General features: G+C 45.6%; 1 protein-coding gene and 1 long non-coding RNA gene across 3 annotated transcripts in view; one reads left to right on the top strand and one right to left on the bottom strand.

Moving 5' to 3' along the window:
* Positions 1-25: 25 nt before the first annotated feature.
* The window catches only part of PDPR (pyruvate dehydrogenase phosphatase regulatory subunit), a 37542-nt gene continuing 13891 nt past the window's right edge, over positions 26-23676 (bottom strand). For both annotated transcript variants that reach the window (XM_066349419.1, XM_066349420.1), the window contains 12 exons: positions 23044-23161; positions 22167-22316; positions 20239-20431; positions 19044-19168; positions 16047-16202; positions 15717-15850; positions 14412-14560; positions 13844-13953; positions 12498-12592; positions 10813-10902; positions 5593-5775; positions 26-4586 (listed from right to left, as the gene is read on the bottom strand). In XM_066349419.1, coding sequence (XP_066205516.1) covers positions 4182-4586; positions 5593-5775; positions 10813-10902; positions 12498-12592; positions 13844-13953; positions 14412-14560; positions 15717-15850; positions 16047-16202; positions 19044-19168; positions 20239-20431; positions 22167-22316; positions 23044-23161 — 1908 coding nt within the window. In that variant the 3' untranslated portion in view covers positions 26-4181. The remainder of the gene's footprint in view (positions 4587-5592; positions 5776-10812; positions 10903-12497; positions 12593-13843; positions 13954-14411; positions 14561-15716; positions 15851-16046; positions 16203-19043; positions 19169-20238; positions 20432-22166; positions 22317-23043; positions 23162-23676) is intronic.
* LOC136381100 (uncharacterized) lies at positions 1999-8060 on the top strand. The gene is made up of 3 exons (XR_010747014.1): positions 1999-2057; positions 5462-5558; positions 6225-8060. It is a non-coding gene; the product is annotated as an uncharacterized lncRNA (long non-coding RNA).

Here is a 23676-nt window from a genome sequence, read left to right as displayed (position 1 = left end):
GATGAAGAGTATTTCATGGACATGGTAAGAGTAATTAAAATGTCTGTTTATTCATTTACAAACCTAATGACATGAAAAGAAAACGTTAATTGAAATCTGGCCTGACAAACACAATGCGCAGTTAACAGCGTGCTCGTGGAGGGCAGAAAGGCTCAGTCACCTGGGTGCCCAACGTCACCAGGGCTCTTGAGAAAAGATCCCATTTACCTCAGCGCCCCAAATGTCATCTGGACCACACGCTAATGCCACACAAGGACAGAAAGGGGCTGAACGGAACCGCACATTTACATATGCAAATAATGAGTATGGCACTTTACAGTAATTACAACGGTGCTTTGATACATCCCGAGAGTTGACCAGAGTCAAGTGTGAGCTGAGACAGGCTGTGGCAGCTTCTACCCCACACCCACCTGCTCTGGGGAAGGAGAGGCTGAGCAGGGTAAGGGGAACCCTCAGACTGAAATGGAGTTTCTTTTTCATCCATCTTCTCTCCACCCAGCACGGGACATTAAGGCACGAGAACTGGCGTGGAGAAAGGACGTGCTCCAAGCCCCAGTCCTTGGTGTGCGAGGGAATTCTTGGCTTAGATCTTTTGAAATGGAAGCTAAAAATATCCTTCCTATCTCTTGTCATTTCTGTCCTTGAGGGACAGAAAAGAGAGAAGGCAGAAGATTTGCAAAGGATAAAAATAGCTGCCCCTAAATGTCATGAGATTAATGGCCCATGAGAAATGTGCACTTCTCTAAAGAATGCAGAGACTCTGCTCAGAGAAGTCAAGAATCATTATACAACTCTGACATTTCATGGACAAGGAGAGGGCAGACACATACAAAAATATCAGTCCTCTGGAGAAGTAGTGCATTGGGTAGTGACGTGGGGTTGCAACAGTGAAGGAGCCGTGTAACTCAGCACCTGGAAGTGGGGGTGGCAGGCAGCACCGGCCGGTGGCCACCGGTTAGTCACAGCTCATTGCTAGGGGTCGTTCATGCCTAAAACATCTTACTGTCACCTACCGTTTCTTCTATTCGATTGTGCTTCTGAATCCATGTGCCTGGAAATGACATGTGTGAGATGAAAAGTTCCCTATCTCATGCTGATAAAATGCTGCTTATATCAAAGTTTGTGAGGGATTGGGGGTGAGATACAGGGAAAAAAGTGAAAAACAAGGTTGTTTTTTAGTATTATGCTCTGTTGACCAAGCCTCTACCTTTGACAGTAATTAGGATCCTGGCTGACTACACTGCCAAAGAAGCAACAAAGATGTAAAAATGAACCTTTAGCTGACCCCTGTGCAAACCAGTGCAGCTGTTCCAGCAGGTCGTAGCAGATTCCTTTGATCTGCCACGGGTTCTTGAAGGGACGGAAGACGCACTCAGCTGCCAGCAGGGGTCTGAGCCCCAGGGGGAAGGCAGACGGTGAGTCAGGCTTGGTGATTGATTGCTCTACTCCTGCAGAAACAGGTTCATCGCTGGGCTAAAGGGTCTTGGAGCCTCAGCCCGAATGGCATTGCTCACATTTGCAGTACGGTACAGACACTCCCAGGACACTAACACTTGTTCCCTCATCTCCCGGAACATGTCCTGCCCATGCAGAGTATGCGACTCATCACTAGTTACAGGATATCAGACAGGCTATTACAAGCATGTAGTTTCTGTCCCTTTTTGCTCATAAAATGTGCCCAATTAGAGCTTTTCTGACTTCAGTGACATCACAAATAGGAAATCTTTCTGATGCAAGTTGCAATTTAAGTCAAATGACTGTGGCAATGCCATGAAACAGGACATACATGTGGCACGAGTAACAAAGGGCTGAGAAGATATTTCAAGGAAGGAGAAGGTGCACAGGAGAGTACAGCCTTGGGTCCACATCTGTTTGAGGCTAACACACTTTGTGTTTCTAGGTTTTCAAAGATTACTCAATTGAATCTGCTGGCAAGGTAGAAGAAACGTGCAGATTCCCTCCCCAAGATGGCTCATGTGAGGCCGGGTCATTTCAGAGAAAAAAAAAAAGCACTGCCTCCTGAAACAAGTCCAGCCCCCACTTGTCCCTAGAGAGAGGTGAGTTGTCCCACAAGACAAATGCGTGTGACCCCACTGCCCCAGAGATGGAAATGACACACAATTCTATGTTTTGATTGTCCTCCCCTTCAGATTTAGAACCAAATAGCGAAAACTGCCAGATTCATATTGCCTGTATTTGAATGAAGAAAAAGAGACTTCAAGGATGAACTTTAAAGTGCCAAAAAAATGTGTACTTTAGGGCTCAGTAGACAGTGACACCCTGGAAAGAGTATAATTTTGTCAGTATTAGGAGTATGACCTCTGCTTATGGGCAAAATGAAATTTATACATAAGTCTAGAAAAGATGGTTTTGTAATGATGCGGAGTATGCAATACCTTTAGCTCTGTTATGACCGTTTCCATTCCTACTGGTGACACCTGCATCGGCATGGCTCCTTCTCACAGCTCTGCTGTCCAGCCGGCAACACCGCCCGCCTCTCTCCTCTCTGCGTAGGAGCAGCATCTCTCAGCTAGTCAAATATACTTTTGTTCCAAAATGGCAAGGCCCTCCGGGCGATTCTAATCATATGCTCCCTTAATAAATCAACTAAGTCTTCCTAAAAAGGTGCACACTGATCAAGTAGGTGTTGTCCGGCTGGAGAAATGGCAAGAAATGTCTAGAACAGTCCAGTCTGATTAAGTGGGTAAACAAATGCCAGAGCAGGCTGGCACCCGAAAGCATCTTTTAGCATACGTACAGACCTATCCGAGCTAATGCTGCTAAGAAGCCAGGACAACAAAAGCTAGTTTAATTACTTAAATCTAACAGCACTTTATACTTTTAAAAAATCAGAATAGGGGCAGCTTAGGTTCAAGGGAAAATTAAGTGTTGGGATAGACAGTACAGTCACTAATACATTCAAGTTTCACCCCTGAACAAGGTCCCTGCAATTGTGCATGGCCCTCTCTTGGGGGCATCCAAGTCACTGTTACAGAGGAGATGGGAAATAATGGTGGAAAGCAGTCTGCTAGGCTCACAACACACACCGTCCACACGCAGAACTCTCTAGACCAGCAGAACTCTCTAGAGCAGCGGTTCTCAACCTCTGGGTCACAACCCACAGGTTGAGAACCGCTGCTCTAGACCGATGTGGGTCACCTGTGGGCCTTTCTGTCCTGTGCCTGAAGAAGCCAAACTGGGGATTCCAGCACTCCTAAACTCATCATGGCCAACAAGGTTTAGTTACTCAACCAGAACGGCATGCCCAACTTCCCCTCCCTTTTCTCAAGGGAGAGAGTCGTTGCTGAGTTAGTGGGCCTACTACAGAAGGGACAGATGAGGAAACTGATGAGAAAAATCAAGATGGGAATGACTGAACTTTGAGCAGTTGGAAGAAAAGCAGCACAGTTTAATAGAAAACAGCATTGTTTGGTGTTGGTGCTTTCTGAGGTTAAGACCTTTCGTTTCATCTGGAAAAAGCAACACAAAAGGCAACATGGCTTTTCCCTTTCAAGTACTGTGGCTTGTTCACTCAGCTAAACAAAACCCCTCACTATAGGGATTAACACGAGATGAAGAAAATTATAGGCAGGTGGCACTGGCCCTACCATCTGATAACTGGTTTGGTACGGAGGCCGGCAATGGTGCCAGGTTAACTATCTCTGCTGCAGCCCAAGGACACCCACACAATGCCTCTCGTCAGTGAGGTAGATGGTCATCTTGCTAGAGACTCTAGATCAGGGTGCCAACCTGCAGCACAGGGGAACAGGAGGACAAGCTGCCTGGCTGGAAGGCACAAACTGCTCCACGGCCTGTAGCAAACACACAGCACCCACCAGTGCGAACAGGCTACTCTGAGAACACGGCCCCACAGAGACGGACTCTTTCCTATTCCCACTAGCTTCTCTCGCTTCCAGTCACAGCACTTGAAACCAGACTATCGCCTGCTTGCACAGGTGAGGCTTGTTCCTGTCCTGCCTGTCACACATGTTTCCTATCTCCATGGGAATCCGAGGAGTGGAGGGACAGGACAAACAGCCAGGCGAGTGTTAGGACACAGGGAACTGCAACAGAGGAGGTGAAAGGACAAGAAAGGATGCAAAGCAAAGTTTAAAATTATGTCAACGAGATAAGAGATGGGAGGCAAAGGTTAAGTCAAGAGGAGGTGAGACTGCCTGGCATTACTTGCCGTGCAAGTCACTTAGCTCAATGTCATCCTTTCGGCGCTTATGGGTGAAGAGGGAGGCGACTGGGTACAGCCTTGCCTTGGCCTGGAACCGATGCCCCGCAATGTCAATCTCGTACTCTCCCCGGTTAATGAAATCTGCTGTTACCACCTGTTCTTCCCCAGTGTCCTCAGAGAAATTGTGCACGAAGCCCAGGCAAACATGGCGCTCCAGGGTGTAGCTATAGGCACTGCTGGTAGTCTTGCCAGCATACTGCCCGTTTCGGTAAATGGGCTCTCCCCACCAAGGCCAGAGGTCCAGGTCTGTGTCGTGGTCATCCAGGATGAACATAGTGAGGCGCTTATACACCCCGTTCTGCCTCTGCTGCAGTAGGGCATCTCGGCCAATGAAGTCCATCCCCTAAGAGAGGAAAAAGTGAGGCAGTTGAAGGTGACTAATTTCTACAAATGATCATGGCACATTAATGTATCACCATAATCAATTCAGAAAGGCAGCACAACGGGAGGGGCCCTGCCTGTGTCACTGTGGTGGCGTACGATGCTCTTCCCCTGTCCCCCAGTGGGCTTTGGAGAAACTGTTTCCCATGTGAAAAACTGCATTCACAATATAAAAGCATTCAATGTTTTTATATAACTCCACCAAAAAGTCCATGCACGTATACCTGTCCTTACCGTGCTTGTGCACAAAAATAAGAGCAGAATGATCACAATAGTGATCACCTCAACAGATAAAATATGATTTTCTTTATATGTACTTTTCCCTATTTTCCAAAATGAGCAGTCATTACTTTTATATCAGAAAAATAGTTATCTACATTTTCGCAAAAAGAATACTGTAGATCTACTGTAATGATAGGGGACAGATTGCTAAAGTAAGAGAGCAAGTGTGTAGTGATCAACCATCTGGGTCTTAGAAAGTGGCGAGGGGAAATGGTACCCTCAGCTGTTGCTCCACACCACAGCTCTAAGAGGCGGACTGCTGGGTCAGGTAGCTGTGATGTGGGTGGGGGTCAGAGGTGGAAAAAAGACTTTGCTGAACACTCTCTTAAATTATGACTTTTTAAAAAGTCATGTTTATATATTACTTTGAAAAGAAAATGTGAGGCAGTTGAATGGAAGGTGACTAATTTCTACAAATGATCATGGCACATTAATGCATTACCATAATCAATTCAGAAAAACTTCCCCAGAAAGCACTCAGTCTAAAAAAGAGAAAATGCTGAAAACAAGTGCTGTTGGTTAACTGTTTTCATCTTAGGGTGTTTTATCCTGTAGGTACTCTTCATCCTAAGGCCATCCTCCCATCACTGCTCGCTTGATGTCACACCTCCCAGCTCCCACCAGCTCGAACGCATATGCCCTGCTCAGGGAGGTGAGTGACCACGGCTTGCCCACGGACACAGTACCTTGTCTAACTTCACCCGAGACTCTCGTCCACACTCTAGGGGGGTGGTGAGGGTGTTCAAGTCCTGACCCCAGAAGGCAAAAAACTTCTCAATTCGGAGACTACGAAGAGCATAATACCCAGCATTCCGGATTCCGTATTTCTGCCCAACACTCATCACTTCATTGTAGACATGTAGAGCGTACTGGAGGGAGAGGAAAGGTTAGTGAACAGCAGACCTTCGGCTTTCAACATGGAGCATGTCTGATTGCTGACACTGTTAACCTAGACAGGGGAGGGCACTGTACAAGAGTCTCAGGATGTCTCAGCAAATCAAAGCGCTACAGCCCAGGAGTAATGAACCAGGGTTACCCTTAACCCAGACTTCAGCTCTGTGAAGCAGCATTCATCTATACCTTTCCACATCTCAAAACTGTCTAGGCGAATACCCAAAGGACTTAACAGAACAGTTCCAAACTAATGGCCAGCCTCAGAACTGCTTCTCCAGTAACCCGCTCACCCTCCACTGGCTTTGTTCCAGTTCCGGCTGTGTTCTCACCCAACTCCCTTATGCGCTGGCCCATGCTATGAAACGTGTTACACATCACCCTAGATGTGTGTGCATAACATCTGATTTTCTGATTTTCCACACAGATTACAGCATATCTTAGAGTCACAGAAGAAGGAACCAGGAAGGCAGAGCTCTCCTACTCATGGCCCACAACATCCAGCCTTTCACATTGTTCTTTTCTTGGTTCCAAAAATATGTATCAGATAACAAATGGAAAGAAAGCTTTCCAAATTGAAAGCAAAATATTCAATCCCTATCTAAATATACTCTGTTAAGTCTAAAGCCCAAGAATAGGCTGCACTTTTAAAAACTGTACAAGTAAAAAAGACAAAAGAAAAGATACAAGTCAGAGAAAGGTAAGTATTATATGATCTCATTTATATATGGAATTAAAACTCAGAAGAATCAATCATGGTGGCGCAGTGGATCAAGTGTTGTCCTGGGATGCTGAGGTCATCAGTTCTAAACCTTGGGCTTGCCGGGTCAAGGCACATACAAGAAGCAACTACTACGAGCTGATGCTTCCTGCTCCTCCCTACCCCACCTCTCTCCTCTATCTAAAAAAATATCTTTTTAAAAAAGAGTAGGGATATAATGTACAATCTCTCAGCACTAGAGATAATACTGCTGTACGATATTTAAGAACATTAAGAGTCAATTTTACAAGTTCTCACCACTAGAAAAAAAACTTTTTTGCATTTTCTTTTTATTGTTTTTGTGGGGTTTTTTGTATTTTTCCGAAGCTGGAAACGGGGAGGCAGTAAGACAGACTCCCGCATGCGCCCGACCGGGATCCACCTGGCATGCCCACCAGGGGGTGTCGCTCTGCCACAATCAGAGCCATTCTAGCGCCTGAGGCAGAGGCCATGGAGCTATCCTCAGTGCCCGGGCAAACTTGGCTCCAATGGAGCCTTGGCTGCGGAAGGGGAGGAGAGAGACAGAGAGGAAGGAGAGGGGGAGGGGTGGAGAAGCAGATAGGCGCTTCTCCTGTGTGCCCTGGCCAGGAATCGAACCCGGGACTCCTGGACGCCAGGCTGACCGGCCAAGGCTTATTGTACCTTTGAGATGGATGCTAACTAAACTTATTTATTTTACAGAGGTAGAGATAGACAGGGATAGATAGACAGGAACAGAGAGAGATGAGAAGCATCAATCATCAGTTTCTTGTTGCGCGTTGCGACTTCTTAGTTGTTCATTGATTGCTTTCTCACATGTGCCTTGACCGTGGGCCTTCAGCAGACCGAGTAACCCCCTGCTGGAGCCAGCGACCTTGGGTCCAAGCTGGTGAGCTCTTTGCTCAAGCCAGATGAGCCCGCGCTCAAGCTGGTGAGCTCGGGGTCTCGAACCTGGGTCCTTCCGCATCCCAGTCCGACGCTCTATCCACTGCGCCACCACCTGGTCAGGCCTAAACTTAAACTTATACAGCGATATATGCCAATTATATCTCAATAAAACTGGGGGGGAAACCCAGAAAACATCAGCTTCACTGGTATTATAATTCTTTACTCTGGCAATGGATGCTGCTCTATAATTTCACTACTACAGCTGAATGGGTGACTACCAACACACCACTGTGGTCAAGACAACTGCAAACGTGGGAAAGGAGAAAGAGCCTGTGGCACATGGGAGTGAAACACCTAAATGAGCAAAGTGGGAGTGGAGGCCAGTGGGAGCTGGGCGGGGAAAGGAGAATAAAGAGCCAGAATCTCTGGTGGGTTTGGGGCTTGAGTGGCTTGAGCTGTAATACTCGGTACCTGAATTAAGAGGTCGACAAAGGAATGATTTAAAGCAGGTGACCAATCTTGCTTGGGCTTGATGAGAAGCGAAAAGTGGATCCCCATCACTGACTCATCTCACTAATGCTGTGACAATCACAAGAGTGGGACCAGTCCAGGAAAATCAGAAGGCAGAAACCAGGGCCTCCAAGTAAGGAAACTGCTGGAGCCACAGAGCCTCCCTGTCCTGAGAGGGTCTGGCCAGTGACACGGACCCCAGGTGGTAAACCCTGCATGGCTGTCTGGCACTTCAGAATCAACCCCTGTCCACACAGGCAGAACATATCAGCTACACCTGTATCAGCTCTTCTTTTATTGTGAATAATCCCCTCATCTTCCTACTGTTGTAGTATATCTATGTGTGGAAAAGCAGATGAAATTTCATTTCAATAATTAAAACCCAGCACTATGCGGAATATGATTGTTAAGAATAGGACAAGGATGCCTGCGATCACTGCTTTCACAACTGGACAGGGAAAGAAAGTTTAGGAACAAAAATTGTTAAAAACTTACTATCTTTATATGATAAGAGTGCACCCTGGAAATTCCAGAAAAACAACTATAAACAGTAGTAAGGAATTAGGTTAAAGAATCAATATATAGGAAAAATAGCTTTCATAAATCACAATCACAGAAGATAACACAGATAACCTTCCCAATGACAGAAGTAACAACAAATAAATAAGAAAGTAGAACATCTACATGAAAACAAAATCTCTCTGAAGGTTACCAAAAAATGAATAAAAAATAAAAGGCATACTTTCCAAGATTCAACACATAAGAATGTGCCGGGTCAATTCTCCCTAATTTGTAAATACAGTATAACACAATCCAAAAACGGTATTGTTTTAACTACATGATTATAAAGTTCACAGGGAAAATAAAGAGACAATTATTTTCCTTTTCCAGAGCTTTCTAAGCTATGAGGGAGGATAAATACCTACAAATATTAAAATATATAATAACAAAACAGTATGATCCTAGATCATGAATAGACCAATAAAGTAAGAGTCCAGAAATAAACCCTAAATACACATAGGAACTTAGTGTCTGGTAAGAGCAGAATCAAAAATCAATTGGTTATCCATGTGGAAAAAAAGTTTGATCCATATATTATAACACACACCAAGAGACAGTGCAAGAGAATGGAGCACTTAAATTTTTTTTTTTTAAATACCAGCTCTGGCCAGATAACTCGGCTGGTTGGAGTGTCAATGCAGAGTGCCGGTCAGGGCACATACAGGAGCAACTTGGTGTTCCTGCCTCTCTCTCCCTGACTCTCCCAGAAAACAAAAAAGAAACCCACAAATTCATAAACAGCAACAAAAAACTTTAAGGCACCAGAAGAAAGCTATAGCTTAGGAGTGGGGAAGTCCCTTCCACATAACCTCTGGAAGCCACAAAGCCAAGATTGATCAATTCAACCACATTTAAAAAACAATTTCTGCAATAGATGAAACATTTAAAAATCCTTCTACATGGCAAAAAAGTACAAGTCAAAAGACAAACAGCAAACTGGCAAAAAAATTTGCAACTCAACAAGGACTGTTGGTTTGAGTCAGAAAATGCCTAGAAATTGGTAAAAAGACCCATTTGATACAAAACCAGACAAAGGATAGTACCAAAATATTTGTTCATACAGCATGTATTAAGCATTATTATATGCCAAGTACTTCTCCAACAGCTGGGAATATAAAGTTAAAACAGGCAAATACCCCTGCTCTCAGGGAACTTATATTTAAATGAGTAATCCGATGAACAAAATAAAATATATTAAGTGGTAAGCACTATGAAGGAAAAAGAAGACGGGAAATGTGGATGGGGAGTACTGGGAGTAGGGGTAGGGATAGGGTTGCAACTTTAAGGTGTCACCAAGAAGGTGACATGTGAATAAGACCTGAAGCAGATTCAGCCATGAGCTTAGGAGTATCTGTCTGGCAGAGAGATGTGCCTGGGAAGGGAGCAGCGAGTCGAAAGGCCCAGAGGCAAAATCAGTCTAGCATGTTCAAAGACTGGCAGGGAGTGAGAGAGGCAGAGGAGACATGTTGGATAAGATCAGAAGAGAATAAGTGGGAACAGTGGGCAGAACTGAGAAGGGCCCTGTAGATAGGCTTTTACTTGGAGTGAGACAGTTTTGAAAAGTAGCTCAGTCTCCCACATGAGGGAAATTAAAGCTGTACTGACAAACTGTTTTGCATTTGAGGCCTGACCAGGTGGTGGTGCAGTGGACAGAGTATCAGACTGGGATGTGGAGGGGACCCAGGTTCGAGACCCCAAGGTCACTAGCTTGAGCACAGGCTCATCTGGTTTGAGCAAGGCTCACCAGCTTGAACCCAAGGCTCTGCTGTAGCCCCCCAGTCAAGGCACATATGAGAAAACAATCAATGAACAACTAAGGTGCCTCAACGAAGAATTGATTCTTCTCATCTCTCTCCCTTCCTGTCTGTCTGTCCCTCTCTCTGACTCTGTCTCTGTCACAAAATAAATTTTTTTTTTTTTTTAAAAAGAGGCTCTCTCTTTAGGTTTTCATAGGAAAAGATCTCTAAGATAAATTGTTAAGAAAAAAGATAAAGAACAACAATATGCTTCTGTGATTCTAAAAAGGGGTTTAAAATATGTCTTTGAACTTGCTTCCATCTGCACAGATATCTCTGACAGGACATTAAAAACTAAGATCATTGGTGGCAGCTGGTGGGAACTGGTCAAGTAGAACTCAAGTCACTTTGGACCTTTATTTTTAAACCATGTGATGTACTGCCTATTCAAAACAAATAACCTAAACATGTTAAAATGTATTAACACAGCCTCTTCAGTTACCAAGGCTCAATGCCACACGGCTCTCTCACTGCCAGTGCTCAGCAGGCAGGTGGCCGGCACCCTTCTCCGTGTTTCTCACCTCTATGGGGATGTACAGCATGAAGCCCGGCTCTCCCGTGTGAGTCATGCTCATCACCCGGATCCCGTTGGCATAGCCCACACTCATCTCCTGTGGGAACAAAGGGAGCGCGTCAACACTCCAAGGGAAGAAGGATGATGCCTGAAATACACACCTCTCTTTGACCTTAAAGGAGACACGTGAATGAATTTCATCCTCTTAATGGTCTGTTTCCAGATATCCAGGTCATTAGAAATTTATAATATCTCTTCTCATGAGTATCATCAACTTCAGGGGTGCTAGCCAAGCTGCTGGTGGGAAGTGGAGGCAAAGTCTTTGACAAGCATGAAATAATACATTTTGCAAAGGCCTGCTCAAGATTTGTCAGGTGCACCCAGAGCAGTGAAGACCAGCCAAACGTCTCCTCTGGGGTCCCGGCAGACAGTCCTGGGACAGCTGCCCACAAAAGACGATGTCTGATGCCCACAGAACATGGTTTAACTGCTCCCCAGGGGTCTAAGACTGGGCTTCTGATGTTGAAAACATGTCACAGGAGCTCAGTTATCTCTGTCTCAATTATTGTTCTTTTAAAGGAAAGTGCTAAGTCTCAGATGGCATGAAAGCAAACTGCACAGGAAGCAGACATCACGTGGTCCTCTGTAGGCACACACGTGGAGCGCTCCTTCAAGAAGCGCAGAAGGCGCTGTGAAGGAGTCACTGATGGCGAACAGTCAGTTACCGTTGCTTTCACTCTGCCATGGACAAAAGGAAAACCTTAAATCCAATTAGCAGGTGGATCCCAACTTTGGTTTGAACTTCAAAGTGCCTACATCAGTAACTGCCCCAAAGCTGCTTGTTATAGGTGGACAAAAACATCTATTTGGACTTCAAATCAGCTACTTTCTAGAGAGTATTCAGCTATTTCCTCAGTCACAGTGTATTTCACTCAATCTAAGAAAGGAAATTACATAGTAGTTTAGGGCTTCCCTCTGCCTCTGGGTACGGGGAAGAGGAAGCGCTGCACAGTGAAGGGACCTGATCAGACTGTTATCTTCTGGCATCAGTGCCATATAACTTAGGATTTTTTTTTTTGTATTTTTCTGAAGTTGGAAACGGGGAGGTGGTCAGACAGACTCCCTCATGCGCCCGACTGGGATCCACCCGGCATGCCCACCAGGGGGCGATGTTCTGCCCATCTAGGGCATTGTTCTGTTGCATCTAGAGCCATTCTAGCGCCTGAGGCAGAGGCCATACAGCCATCCTCAGTGCCCGGGCAACTTTGCTCCAATGGAGCCTTGGCTGCGGGAGGGAAAGAGAGAGACAGAGAGGAAGGAAAGGGGAAGGGGTGGAGAAGCAGATGGGTGCTTCTCCTGTGTGTCCTGGCCGGGAATCGAACATGGGACTCCTGCACACCAGGCCAACGCTCTACCACTGAGCCAACCGGCCAGGGCTAACTTAGAATTTTAATCTACTGCTATAGAAAGCAATAAATATACAGAACTCATATTCAGAGAAGTTAAATCCACTTCAAATATATCCCAATGCTAAGAGACCTTGAAGGGTAAAAAATAAATTTATTCTGTCATTTGTTTACTAAATAAAAAGTCAACATACTCTGTGGATGTTAACACCAGAGTAAGAGCATGGAGTCATCTCTATAAAAGAGTCCCTGCCCATTTAAAAAGTAGAACTTGACCAGTACGCACCTTGCAGAAGAGACTAGGGAAGTGGTCTGGAGTCATAGGAGCATAGGACAACTCGGACAGCACATCCACAGCTCGAGGACCAATCAGATTGAGAGCTAAAAGGAAAAGAACAAGTGATATCTGGCTGCTCCAGGTAAACAGCTGAGCCAGTGGGAAAGGTCTGCTGGGCACCCGCTCAGCTACGAGCAGACCTGGGTGGCAAGACCACAAAAGCACCCCTTTGCTTAGGCAATCCAATGTACATCTGATCCTCCCCCGACAGGCCTGCTGAATCAGCTACTGACTGCTGGCCCAGGAGGGCCTGACCGGACTGTTCCCTCTCCCAGGGACACAGGAAAGCAACATTCCACAGCCTCCTCTGCAGTCAGCTGGATCATGAGACTACATCCTAGCCAATGAGATGGGAGCCCACTGCCAGGGCTGGGCGTAACCCCCTGCGCAGTTCCCATTGCCCTCATCTTCCCAGTGGGGCTGGACGATGGAAAGTGCCCCAATCCCAAACCAGGACGAGAGCCCTGAGGACTGCTCAGTCACTGTGGATTCTGTCATGTTTGCAACAGCAAACATGTGCTAATTACACTTCAACTACCCTTACAGGGCCAGAAAACAGCTTTGGCTCAATAAGATTCTGTAGTTTGCCAATCTGGTAGCAAGAGTTTATCGTATTTACTGCCACAATGAATTTGAGAATGAGGGCCTGTTGGGGTGAAGGGAGGAAGGGGTTAGACCTGGAATGGGGTGGCACAGAGGATGGCTGCTCCCTGACATAACAGAGATAATAGTAAATTTAAGTCAACCTTAAAAATTATTCACTCAGAAAAAAAACTAAGGGGAAAATCTGAAGAAAGTAATAAATATAAAAATGCTCTAGAAATTTACTCTAGACCAGAAAACAAAAGAAAAAAATTTACTCATTCATTCAACAAATACTTGCGTTCCTACATACTGGCGGTAGGGGGCACAATAATGAACACAGTAACTAAACAACTCGTTCCATTCTTCACTTAAAAAACACAGGAAGGCCTGACCCGTGGTGGCACAGTGGGTAAAGCGTCAACCTGGAATGCTGAGGTCGCCGGTTCAAAACCCTAGGCTTGCCTGGTCAAGGCACATACAGGAAGCAACTACAGGTTGATGCTTCCAGCTCCTCCCCACCCTTTCTTTTTCTCTTTCCCTCTCTCTCCTTTCTCTCTAAAGTTAATAAATAAAATCTTAAAACCACAGGAAGTATTAGAGACCAATTTTTTATAACCAGAGAGCCTCTTCCATGCTTCTAACTCTCACAAATCTGGATCAGCTGGCCTCTCCTCACTCAGGTGCCCCAGAGGACCCCCAGGAAGGAATACCAGTGTATTTCCAGGTGACGTCCTCCAGAAGCACGTTGCTGTCTTGCATGTATTTCGTAAGCCAGGCCCAACAGTGGACCTGCTGGTCAGTTGGCGAGATCATGAAGAAACTGAAAGTAAGACCCACAAGTAATCAAAACCAGGCAGCAGAAAATAGGATCAGGAAACAACGGAGTTCTCAGCTTGTTTCAAAGCAATGAGTAGTATACTAGCAAATGAGCTCTTAGCTTTCAAGGAGGGCCAGGAGCACAGAAGCCCGGGATACGCCACAGAAGGGCAAATGGGAGACTGGTTTCTGTTACTGCACAGACCTACTAAGACAAGATGTCTTCTCCCAGTAGGGTAACTAACATTCCATATTGAGTTTTACATAATCTGGTGAGTTTTTTCTTTTTTTTTCCTAGTGATTTCTTTTTGTGCTGAACTGCTAATGAACTGGCCGTGAGGTAATGAAATGTTTTTATCCTTGGTACAATTCTGGTTTCCTGGAAAAACAAGCTGGTGTTCTGCTCCGCTGCAGAGCCCTGAGGGAAGCAGTGCTGGAGGGGCACATGGGGAGCGGACTCACCTGCGCTTGTTCAGGCGTGCGATACTGCAGTCATTCTCATACCCTCCACCCTCGTTGAGCATGCCGGTATGCACAATGTGGCCCACGGGCACGTCAAGGTCATTGGAGAAGAGGTACTGTAGAATTTCTAATGCCTGATCTCCGGTGGACTGCGGGGTTAAGAAACAAAGCAGATAGCACGAGAGCATTAGGCTGGTAACACGGCCTGATGAGCAATGCAACTTGCTAAGAAAATTCAGCTAGCCAGGACTCACGTAATAGTATTTGCAGATTTACACCACTGCAAGCACCACCACAGAAAGCTAGCTATTGATTCTAATGATAAATGGGCCTCTGGAGGCAGATTAAAAACCAAAAACAGAGCTAAAATTCAGAAAAATGTTGTAATAAAGACCTTAAAATAGGCCCTGGCCGGTTGGCTCAGTGGTAGAGCGTTGGCCTGGCGTGTAGAAGTCCCAGGTTCGATTCCCAGCCAGGGCACACAGGAGAAGCGCCCATCTGCTTCTCCACCCCTCCCCCTCTCCTTCCTCTCTGTCTCTCTCTTCCTCTCCCGCAGCCGAGGCTCCATTGGAGCAAAGATGGCCCGGGCGCTGGGGATGGCTCCTTGGCCTCTGCCTCAGGCGCTAGAGTGGCTCTGGTCGCGGCAGAGCGACGCCCCGGAGGGGCAGAGCGTCGCCCCCTGGTGGGCATGCCAGGTGGATCCTGGTCGGGCGCATGTGGGAGTCTGTCTGACTGTCTCTCCCTGTTTCTAGCTTCAGAAAAATACAAAAAAAAAAAAAGACCTTAAAATATACCCAAGTTCTTTGACTTGGGGGTCAGGGGTAAACACACAATACAGTGTAGATATGTTGTAAAACTGGGCACCTGAAACTCATATAATTTTGTTAACTAATGTCACCCCAATAAATTCAGTAAAAAAACAAAGCCCTGGCTGGTGGTGCAGTGGATAGAGCACTATCCCAGAGCACCAAGGTCACTGGTTCAATCCTGGGGTCACTGGTTTGATCCTGAGAATGCCTTCTTGACCCTGGGGTCACCAGTTTGAGTCCTAGTCAGGGCACATATGAGAAGTAGCCAATGGCACAACTAAATGGAACAATGAATTGATGCTTCTCTCTCTCTTCCCTCCCCTCTCTTCCTTCTCTCCCTTCCTCTCTCTCAAATCAATGGGAAAAATTAAATAAATAAATAAATAAAATACATATCAGAGTTCTTACATGATCAGGTTTAAAGAGATGAATAAAGGAGACATTTAATAAATATGCACCATTTTCAAGTCTGTCACACTGGTTCCCACATACTTACTGCTATTTCAAACTTTGTGAAAGAGGACATGTCAATGACACACACAGCTTCCTTGCAGCACTTGACTTCGGACTGCACAATGTCAAACCAGTCTGGTTTGTAGAAAGTCTTGCTCTGTTCCAATGCCAGGAGGTCTACGGAACAGAAAGACAAAAGGGAGAGAGAAAAGGAGGGGGTTTATATTGGGAAATCTCCATGTCTAGTTTAATAGAACCTGTTTTTACTATTTATTCTTCCAGGACCACATTCTCACTATATACACTTAAAAAATAAGTTTTATTAATCCTCAAAGCAAAGAAAATGAGCAAAAATGAGAAAGTGTCTTTTTACCCTTGTCTGGTGGCACAAAGTACTTTGGCCTCTCAAATCCATGTTTTTCCATCCATCTGGCTCCTTGTGCATCCAGCCGGTCATAGAGAGGAGATGTGCGTAACTGCCTCCCTGTCTGGAAGTCCCAGCGAGGAACCTTCAAATCATACAGCAGAGCTAGAACAGGTAAGAAGAGTCTATGAAAGCCCAAGCCACCGAGCTGAGTAGCCACTATCTATTAGACTGAGTTGCTCCTATTCAAAAGAGCTTCCTTTCCATGTAAATGTAGCATAATTTACCAAGCAGAACCCAGCCAGTATAACCAGCAAGCTGTAGAGGAAAGGATATATTGCAAGACCTGGTGTCAGCCCTTCATAGTTATATAGCTATCAGTCACACGATGACTGTATGTCCCTGTTCACAATTATGGCTCCTAATTACTAGGAGAAACAATGGGAGAAAGGTCATAGTTCTAAACTTTGCTAAGCCCCACAGCAGAGATGAAGGTGATATCTAAGAGGGTCACAGCGCAGTGAATAAAGCATCGATCTGGAAATGCTGAGGTCGCTGGTTCAAAACCCTGGGCTTGCCTGGTCAAGGCACATATGGGAGTTGATGCTTCCAGCTCCTCCCCCCTTCTCTCTCTCTGTCTCTCCTCTCTCTCTGTCTCTCTCCTCTCTCAAAATGAATAAATAAAATTTAAAAAAAATTAAGAAAAAAAAAAAGGGTCACAGTGGTCACAAAGTGTGAAATAAATGGCACTTTATTCTTTACAGTGCCTGTGTTGTTGGGGATCTCAGACCCATTACATTCTCTCACTAGTATTTAACCCATTTCTGAAGTGAAAGGGCACATAGCATACCTTGATTTGGTGGCTCTAAAATCTGACAGGTTGCATAGCATTGTCCCAGTGACATTATTCACATAACAAAGCTAGGATCAGAATTCATTTCTCCTAATGTCCAATCTGCAACAGCAATGAGTAAAAATAGCCAGAAAGAGTGTGACTAGTCTCTCCTGAAGAGAACTGACCTCACATCATTCCACACAGAAGGTACATTGGGGCAGTGGGGGAAGGCGGCAGACTAAAGATCAGGAAGCCACTGGCCTGTAGTCACGCAGTGGATAAAGCGTCAACCTGGAATGCTGAGGTCATTGGTTTGAAACCCCAGGCTTGCCGGGTCAAGGCACACATGAGAATCAACTGCTACAAGCTGATGTTTCCCACTACTCACCCCTCACCCCCCTTCTCTCTCTCCATTAAAATTTAAAAAAGAAAGCAAGCCTAACCAAGCAGTGGTGCAGTGGGTAGAGCCTCGGACTAGGATGCAAAAGACCCAGGTTCAAAACCCCAAGGTCACTAGCTTGAGTGAAGGCACATCTGGTTTGAGTGTGGGGTCACTGACTTGAGTGTAGGATCATAGACTGACCCCATGGTCACTGGCTTGAGCCCAGAGATCACTGGCTTGAGTAAGGGGTCACTGGCTTGGCTGTAGCCCCCCGGTCAAGGCACATGTGAGAAAGCAATCAATGAACAACTAAGTAGCCATAACGAAGAACTGATGCTTCTCATCTCTCCCTTCCTGTCTGTCCCTATTTGTCCTTCTCTCTGTCTCTATCACCAAAAAACAAACAGGAAGCCATGCTGGTTTTCTTACCTTGTGATAATCTGACTATCTCTGGTATTTTAGGTTCTACTTTCTCCTTCCCCATTTTCTATCATGCCTGTCATTTCTATTTTAAGAGAATCAGAAAACGACACCAAACTTGAGAAAATTCAGGCTTAGTTATGATCTGCAAAGGTTCTAAAATAACTATGGATGGGGAAATCTAAACTTATGATAGTTCAACATTTTAAACCAAGTATTTGCTAAAGGTAAAGGATCATGCCTGGCCTGTGGTGGCGCAGTGGATAAAGCATCAACCTAGAATGCTGAGGTCACCAGTTTGAAACCCTGGGTTTACCGGTCAAGGCACATACAAGAAGTAACTACAAGTTGATGCTTCCCATTCCCCCCCCTTTCTCTCTCCTCTCTCTAAATTTAGTAATTAAAATATTTAACAATAAATAAAACAGGCCCTGGCCAGTTAGCTCAGCGGTAGAGCATTGGCCTGGTGTGTAGAAGGCCCAGGTTCAATTCCCAGTCAGGGCACACAGGAGAAGGGCCCATCTGCTTCTCCACCCCTCCCCCTCTCCTTCCTCTCTGTCTCTCTCTTCCCCTCCTGCAGCCAAGGCTCCACTGGAGCAAAAAAGGTGGCCCAGGCGCTGAGAAAGGCTCTATGGCCTCCACCTCAGGCGCTAGAATGGCTCCAGGAGCAGCAGAACAACGCCCCAGATGGGCAGAGCATCGCTCCCTGGTGGGCATGCCGAGTGGATCCTGGTAGGGCACATGTAGGAGTCTGTCTGACTGCCTCCCCACTACTAACCTCGGAAAAATACAATCAATCAATCAATCAATCAATCAGCTTAGCAGTTACACATACTGCTGCCATGTCCTATCTCTCCCACATATAGGACTTCTCTGCCATAGGCCATACAGGTATCAAAGGTCAGCCAAATGCTCTATCATGGATAGAGCATTGGGCTAGCGTGCTGAGTTGCAGGTTCAATCCCTGGTCAAGGCACATATGTGAAGCAACCAATGAGTGCACAATTAAATAGAACTGAGTGAACAAGTTGACGCTTCTCTCTTTCTCTCTCTCTCTCCCTCTCCACTCCTCAAATCAATGGGGGTTGGGGGAGAGAGCTTCTGTCCAGAGTCTGACAGGAGTTACCACTGTACGCCCTATTCTATTGTCCTGCCCCCTAAAGTAAAAACGGGTATAATATACAAAAGAAAGTGTTCCATAAATATCACATGGGGCACAACATCCCCAACACAGGCCTAAAACAGTCAAACATCAGCTCAAGTTGAAGCAATTATTAAAGAACTGAGGGAAAATCTGCCCCTCTGAATGACAACAGGCCCCAAATAAGACACGTGCAAGTAGGTGCAGCTGGGATAAAGCTTCACTTACGCATGACTTCCATGACCCGATGGCGCAGAAAGGTGCGGCTGCTCTGCAGGGCCCCAAAACGTTTCAGGTCCAACTCCCAGACGTTTTCTGAGGGGTAACCGTGCACCATCCACTCAGCGAGGTACCTGTTGGGCGGGGGTGGGGGTGAGGGTGGGGGATGGCCCTCAGGTGTGATTCTCTCAGCACTGTACCAGGAATCAAGAACCAACAGGACTGGTTGAGGAATTCCTTAACTTTTCCAGAAGAAACAAACATGGACTGTCTGCTGCTCTCACAAGAGCACTATGAGGATTTTAGCTCTAATATTCCCTAGAACGTGTTTAAGACACAAGCACATCTAGAAAGAAATGACTAAAATATATACAAATGTACTCTAATTCATGCACCCAGTATGTTTTTTATTTTTCTTTCTGTAAAACAGTCTCCTCAGGAGATTACACAGTTATCTGACCATACCTCCTCTGCTCCAAAGGGTTTTGGAAACTCTACTTCCAAAACTGTTTTCAGAGACATTCTACAAATCACTCACTCAAGAAAAATGGCCTCATTAACTAAAAACAATTTTTTAATTGTGGAAATACACATAACATAAATTGACTATCTCAACCATTTTCAAGTGTACAGCTCAGTAACATTAAGTACATGCACATTATTGTGTGTGTAACCTTCACCACCCATCTCTAAACTCTTCATCTTCTCAAACGCAAACTCGCTATCCAAGCAGCCCCTCTCCACGCCCGACCCCAGTCCTGGCAACCACCTCTTCACTGTCTGGCTTTATGAATTAGACTACTCTAAGGATCTCATTTAAGTGAATCACACAACATTTGTCCTTTTATGAATGGCTTATCTAATTTTTATTACCTTGGTTTTAAATAAAAACTTAAAATTCTCAGTGTGATCATCTATCTCACCACACTTGGATATTTCCAAATTCAAATACACCCTCAAAGGACTCAAAATTGTTGCAAGTGAAAGAATACACAAGAATCTCCATCTTAGTCTCCAAAGCTTATTCCAAATTGGGAATTCCAAAAACATTTTGTACATCATCATTTCAAGAATATCATAGAAGCCTTCTATGGTAATTACTTCTTACTACTAACATATCAAATTATATTTATATTATATGCCATTTTAACGAGTAACTCTAGAAAGAAAAAGGCCGAGCAAACTGAGTGTGAGAAAGACTTACTTTCCAGCTCCTCCACCAAACGAGAGGCCGGCAGAGTTCATTCCTGCCAGCACAAAGTAGCCCTGGGCCAGAGGGGACTCGCCCATGATGCACCTCATGTCTGGAGTGAAGGTCTCGGGGCAATTCACCAACTTCAGGATCTCCAGAGTCTCCAGTTCCGGCATCCTGCGCAGGAGGGAGCTCAGCAGGGGCTCTGAGCAATGAAACAAAGCCCAACTGAGTCCTCAGCTTCGGGGACTGCAGAACTTCCCACTCCTGATCCTTCTTACACGCCTGGTCCCTCCCTACTCCACTCCCTTGCCTTTCGTGAAATCTCTTGGAAGAGGTATTCTGAGAAGAGCCAACTGACCCGTGTACCAGAAAGCAGAAACCTGGGTGGAATTACGGAACACCTACGGAGTACTCGGCACGAAGACCGAGACAGAGCTCCTCTCTGGGAAGGAAGGAGCCACGGAACAGTGAACGACACGCGAGGGCTGCAGACAAGGGTCTCGAGGGGCTCAGCTAACACTCTCACGTGGGTCTGAGGGGCTCAGCTGACGCTCTCATGTGGGTTTGAGGGGCTCAGTGACGCTCTCACATGGCACACAGAGAGGCACTGCCGGCAGGCTTCCCTCAGCGGGAACTGCCGCAGAGACAGATGCTCAGCCTGGTCTCCAGTCAGTCCGTCATCTGGAGTAACCCAGTGGGAGGCAGTGACATGACCCCCGACTGAAGCTGCTTGGTGGGCACGTGGGCTTTCCTTATGTCATCCTATCCACTTCTCAAAGTTTGAAATTTTCTACAATAAAAAGTATTTTTTTGCCCTGGCCGGTTGGCTCAGCGGTAGAGCGTCGGCCTAGCGTGCGGAGGACCCGGGCTCGATTCCCGGCCAGGGCACACAGGAGAAGCGCCTATTTGCTTCTCCACCCCTCTGCTGCACCTTCCTCTCTGTCTCTCTCTTCCCCTCCGGCAGCCAAGGCTCCATTGGAGCAAAGATGGCCCGGGCGCTGGGGATGGCTCTGTGGCCTCTGCCTCAGGCTCTAGAGTGGCTCTGGTTGCAACATGGCGACGCCCAGGATGGGCAGAGCATCGCCCCATGGTGGGCGTGCCGGGTGGATCCCGGTCGGGCGCATGCGGGAGTCTGTCTGACTGTCTCTCCCTGTTTCCAGCTTCAGAAAAATGCAAAAAAAAAAAAAAAGTATTTTTTAAAAAAAATGCATGCCTGACTGGTGGTGGTGCAAATGGATAAAACACTGACTTGGAATACCGAGGTTGCAGGTTAGAAACCCCAAAGTCGCTGGCCTGAGCACAGGCTCATCAGCATGTGGTCGCTGGCCTGAACAGGGGAATCATTCACACAATCCCAAAATTTGCCAGCTTGAGCCCAAAGGTCACTGGCATGGCCCCAGTCAAGGAACGAATGAGAAGTTCAATGTACAAAGTGACACAACTACAAATTGATGCTTCTCACTCTTCTCTCTCCCTCTCTTAAAAAAAAAAAAAAAAATTCCATTAAGGTTGGAAAGGAAACTTCATTACAGACCATATCATATTTTTAAATTTTGGAACCATGTGACTATATTAACTATTCAATAAAATTATGATTATGTTTTAATTGAGAAGACCAAATTAACAAAATAATTATGCTTTCTAAAAATTTCTTAATCTTATATGAAATCCTAAGAAAAGGTTTCCTCCTATAGCCTAAAATTTCCACGGTGATTTTAGATGAATAATAAGCCAAAAGTCCATTAACCAAGATTTGGTTTCCTGAACCTGCTACCTAGTAACTGTCCTGTGACCAGACAAACCCTGTCACCTGCACTCTGGAACCTCCACATGGGGCCGTTACAAAGATCAAATAAGGTACTGTTCTTGCAAATGCTTTGAAAGCTGTGACAACTGTACAAGTACAAGGCGGTATTATCATTATCTGGTTCACACACCGAAGTGATCCCAGTCTTCCTGTAGGTTCTGGATCTCCAGCTGGTTCTTGCCCTCAGTGAAAATTGGCTTCGGGGTTTTCTCAAAGCCCCCAGACAAGATGCCACCCTGCCAGTTCCGAACATAAATTCTGCCATCAGCATCCACAACAGCTGAGGAAGAGAAATAACAAGGGAGTGGGGAGTAGAAGAGAAAAACAGGGGTTAAAGGTATGCAGCTTCCTAAATAGACAGAAAAAGGCAAAGCAAAAACTCCCGCCATTGGCTTTATTAACAAAACAGCATCCATGAACATAGTAGCTTTAAAATACCTTTCCAGGCCATCTGGGAGGCCTCTCTCTCTCAAGGTTATAGTGGAGACTGTTTCTGTGATTACCCCTTACCTGATCACTTACCTAGAAGCTTTGACTAGTCCTCACTAACAAACTACACAACTGCCACTGTGCCACATAAAGCCCCAAAAAGGGGGCACTGCTGGGCCCGTTCCAGGGATTCAGACCTTACAAGTGCACTCAAGCCCTCTCCTACAGCACTCGCGGTCACTGACGATTCTGAGTTTATAGCTTACCTATGACGTTCCTACAATGAATGGCATTCAAATAAAACACTCCAGGTTATACTCCAAATCTTGCCAATTTAGAGGTAGGTCTGAAACTACAATTAGCTTGCAAAAAACCCCAAACAATTGCTTAAGTGGAATGACCACATTGGCCATCCTTTCATAAAGAGTTCTTAAAGAAAAGTCAGAACTGGGCTACCTCTCTGTAACATGCTCTAGAAAGACTCTTTTGGGCAAAGTCTGTCCTTGGAGGAAAGGCTTCCTTTCCAGGACAGGGCAGTGGCAAGGAAACAAGATTAACAACAAAGTGCAGGTCCTCACTTGGTGTGTTGCTCTGCAGAGGGGTCTCCCAGGGGCGAGTCAGGAGGTAGAAGTGTTCGCAGGCATGTAACGGGATACTAACCGGCTCCTCGTTGGACAGACCCAGCTCGTATGCCCACTACAAATGGACAGATTGATTTGTGGGTGGAAGAGGAACAGAAAGACAAATGAGCAAGTTCAGCCACTCAAAAAGTTTAATTTCAAGTGGCTTATGAGTGCTCCCACTACGTCAGGTGTAGGAAGCCAAGACTCAGCCTGCTTTAGTTTAATTTGGGTAGGGAGCAACACTAGACTTTTTAACCATAAAACTTACTCCTAGATCAAAAGAAGAAATATTTATCAGCTAAAAAGAGGCCTTTTAAAAGCCAATGAGACCTTTTAAAAAAAATGCCTGGCCTCAACTGCAAACCCCAAGTACCAGTTATAAATGACCTTCACATGACAGAAAGTATTCCCAGCTCACTTTAGATTGCAGAGTGGACGGAAAGGACAAATTTGTCTTTAAAGCAGAAGCAGCTTAATGTTCTGAAAAATTGAATCCATGTTCCTGACATAATAAAACAGCCTAATACTTTATTTACTAGGTCGTAAAATGAAATAAAACACCACAGAAAGACCCAATGCCCAGGATTT

The sequence above is a fragment of the Saccopteryx leptura genome, chromosome 9 (genome assembly GCF_036850995.1).
Source record: "Saccopteryx leptura isolate mSacLep1 chromosome 9, mSacLep1_pri_phased_curated, whole genome shotgun sequence".
Lineage (NCBI taxonomy): Eukaryota > Metazoa > Chordata > Mammalia > Chiroptera > Emballonuridae > Saccopteryx > Saccopteryx leptura.
The sequence above is the reverse complement of the archived record's forward strand: the minus strand, read 5'-3'. Positions and strand labels throughout refer to the sequence as shown.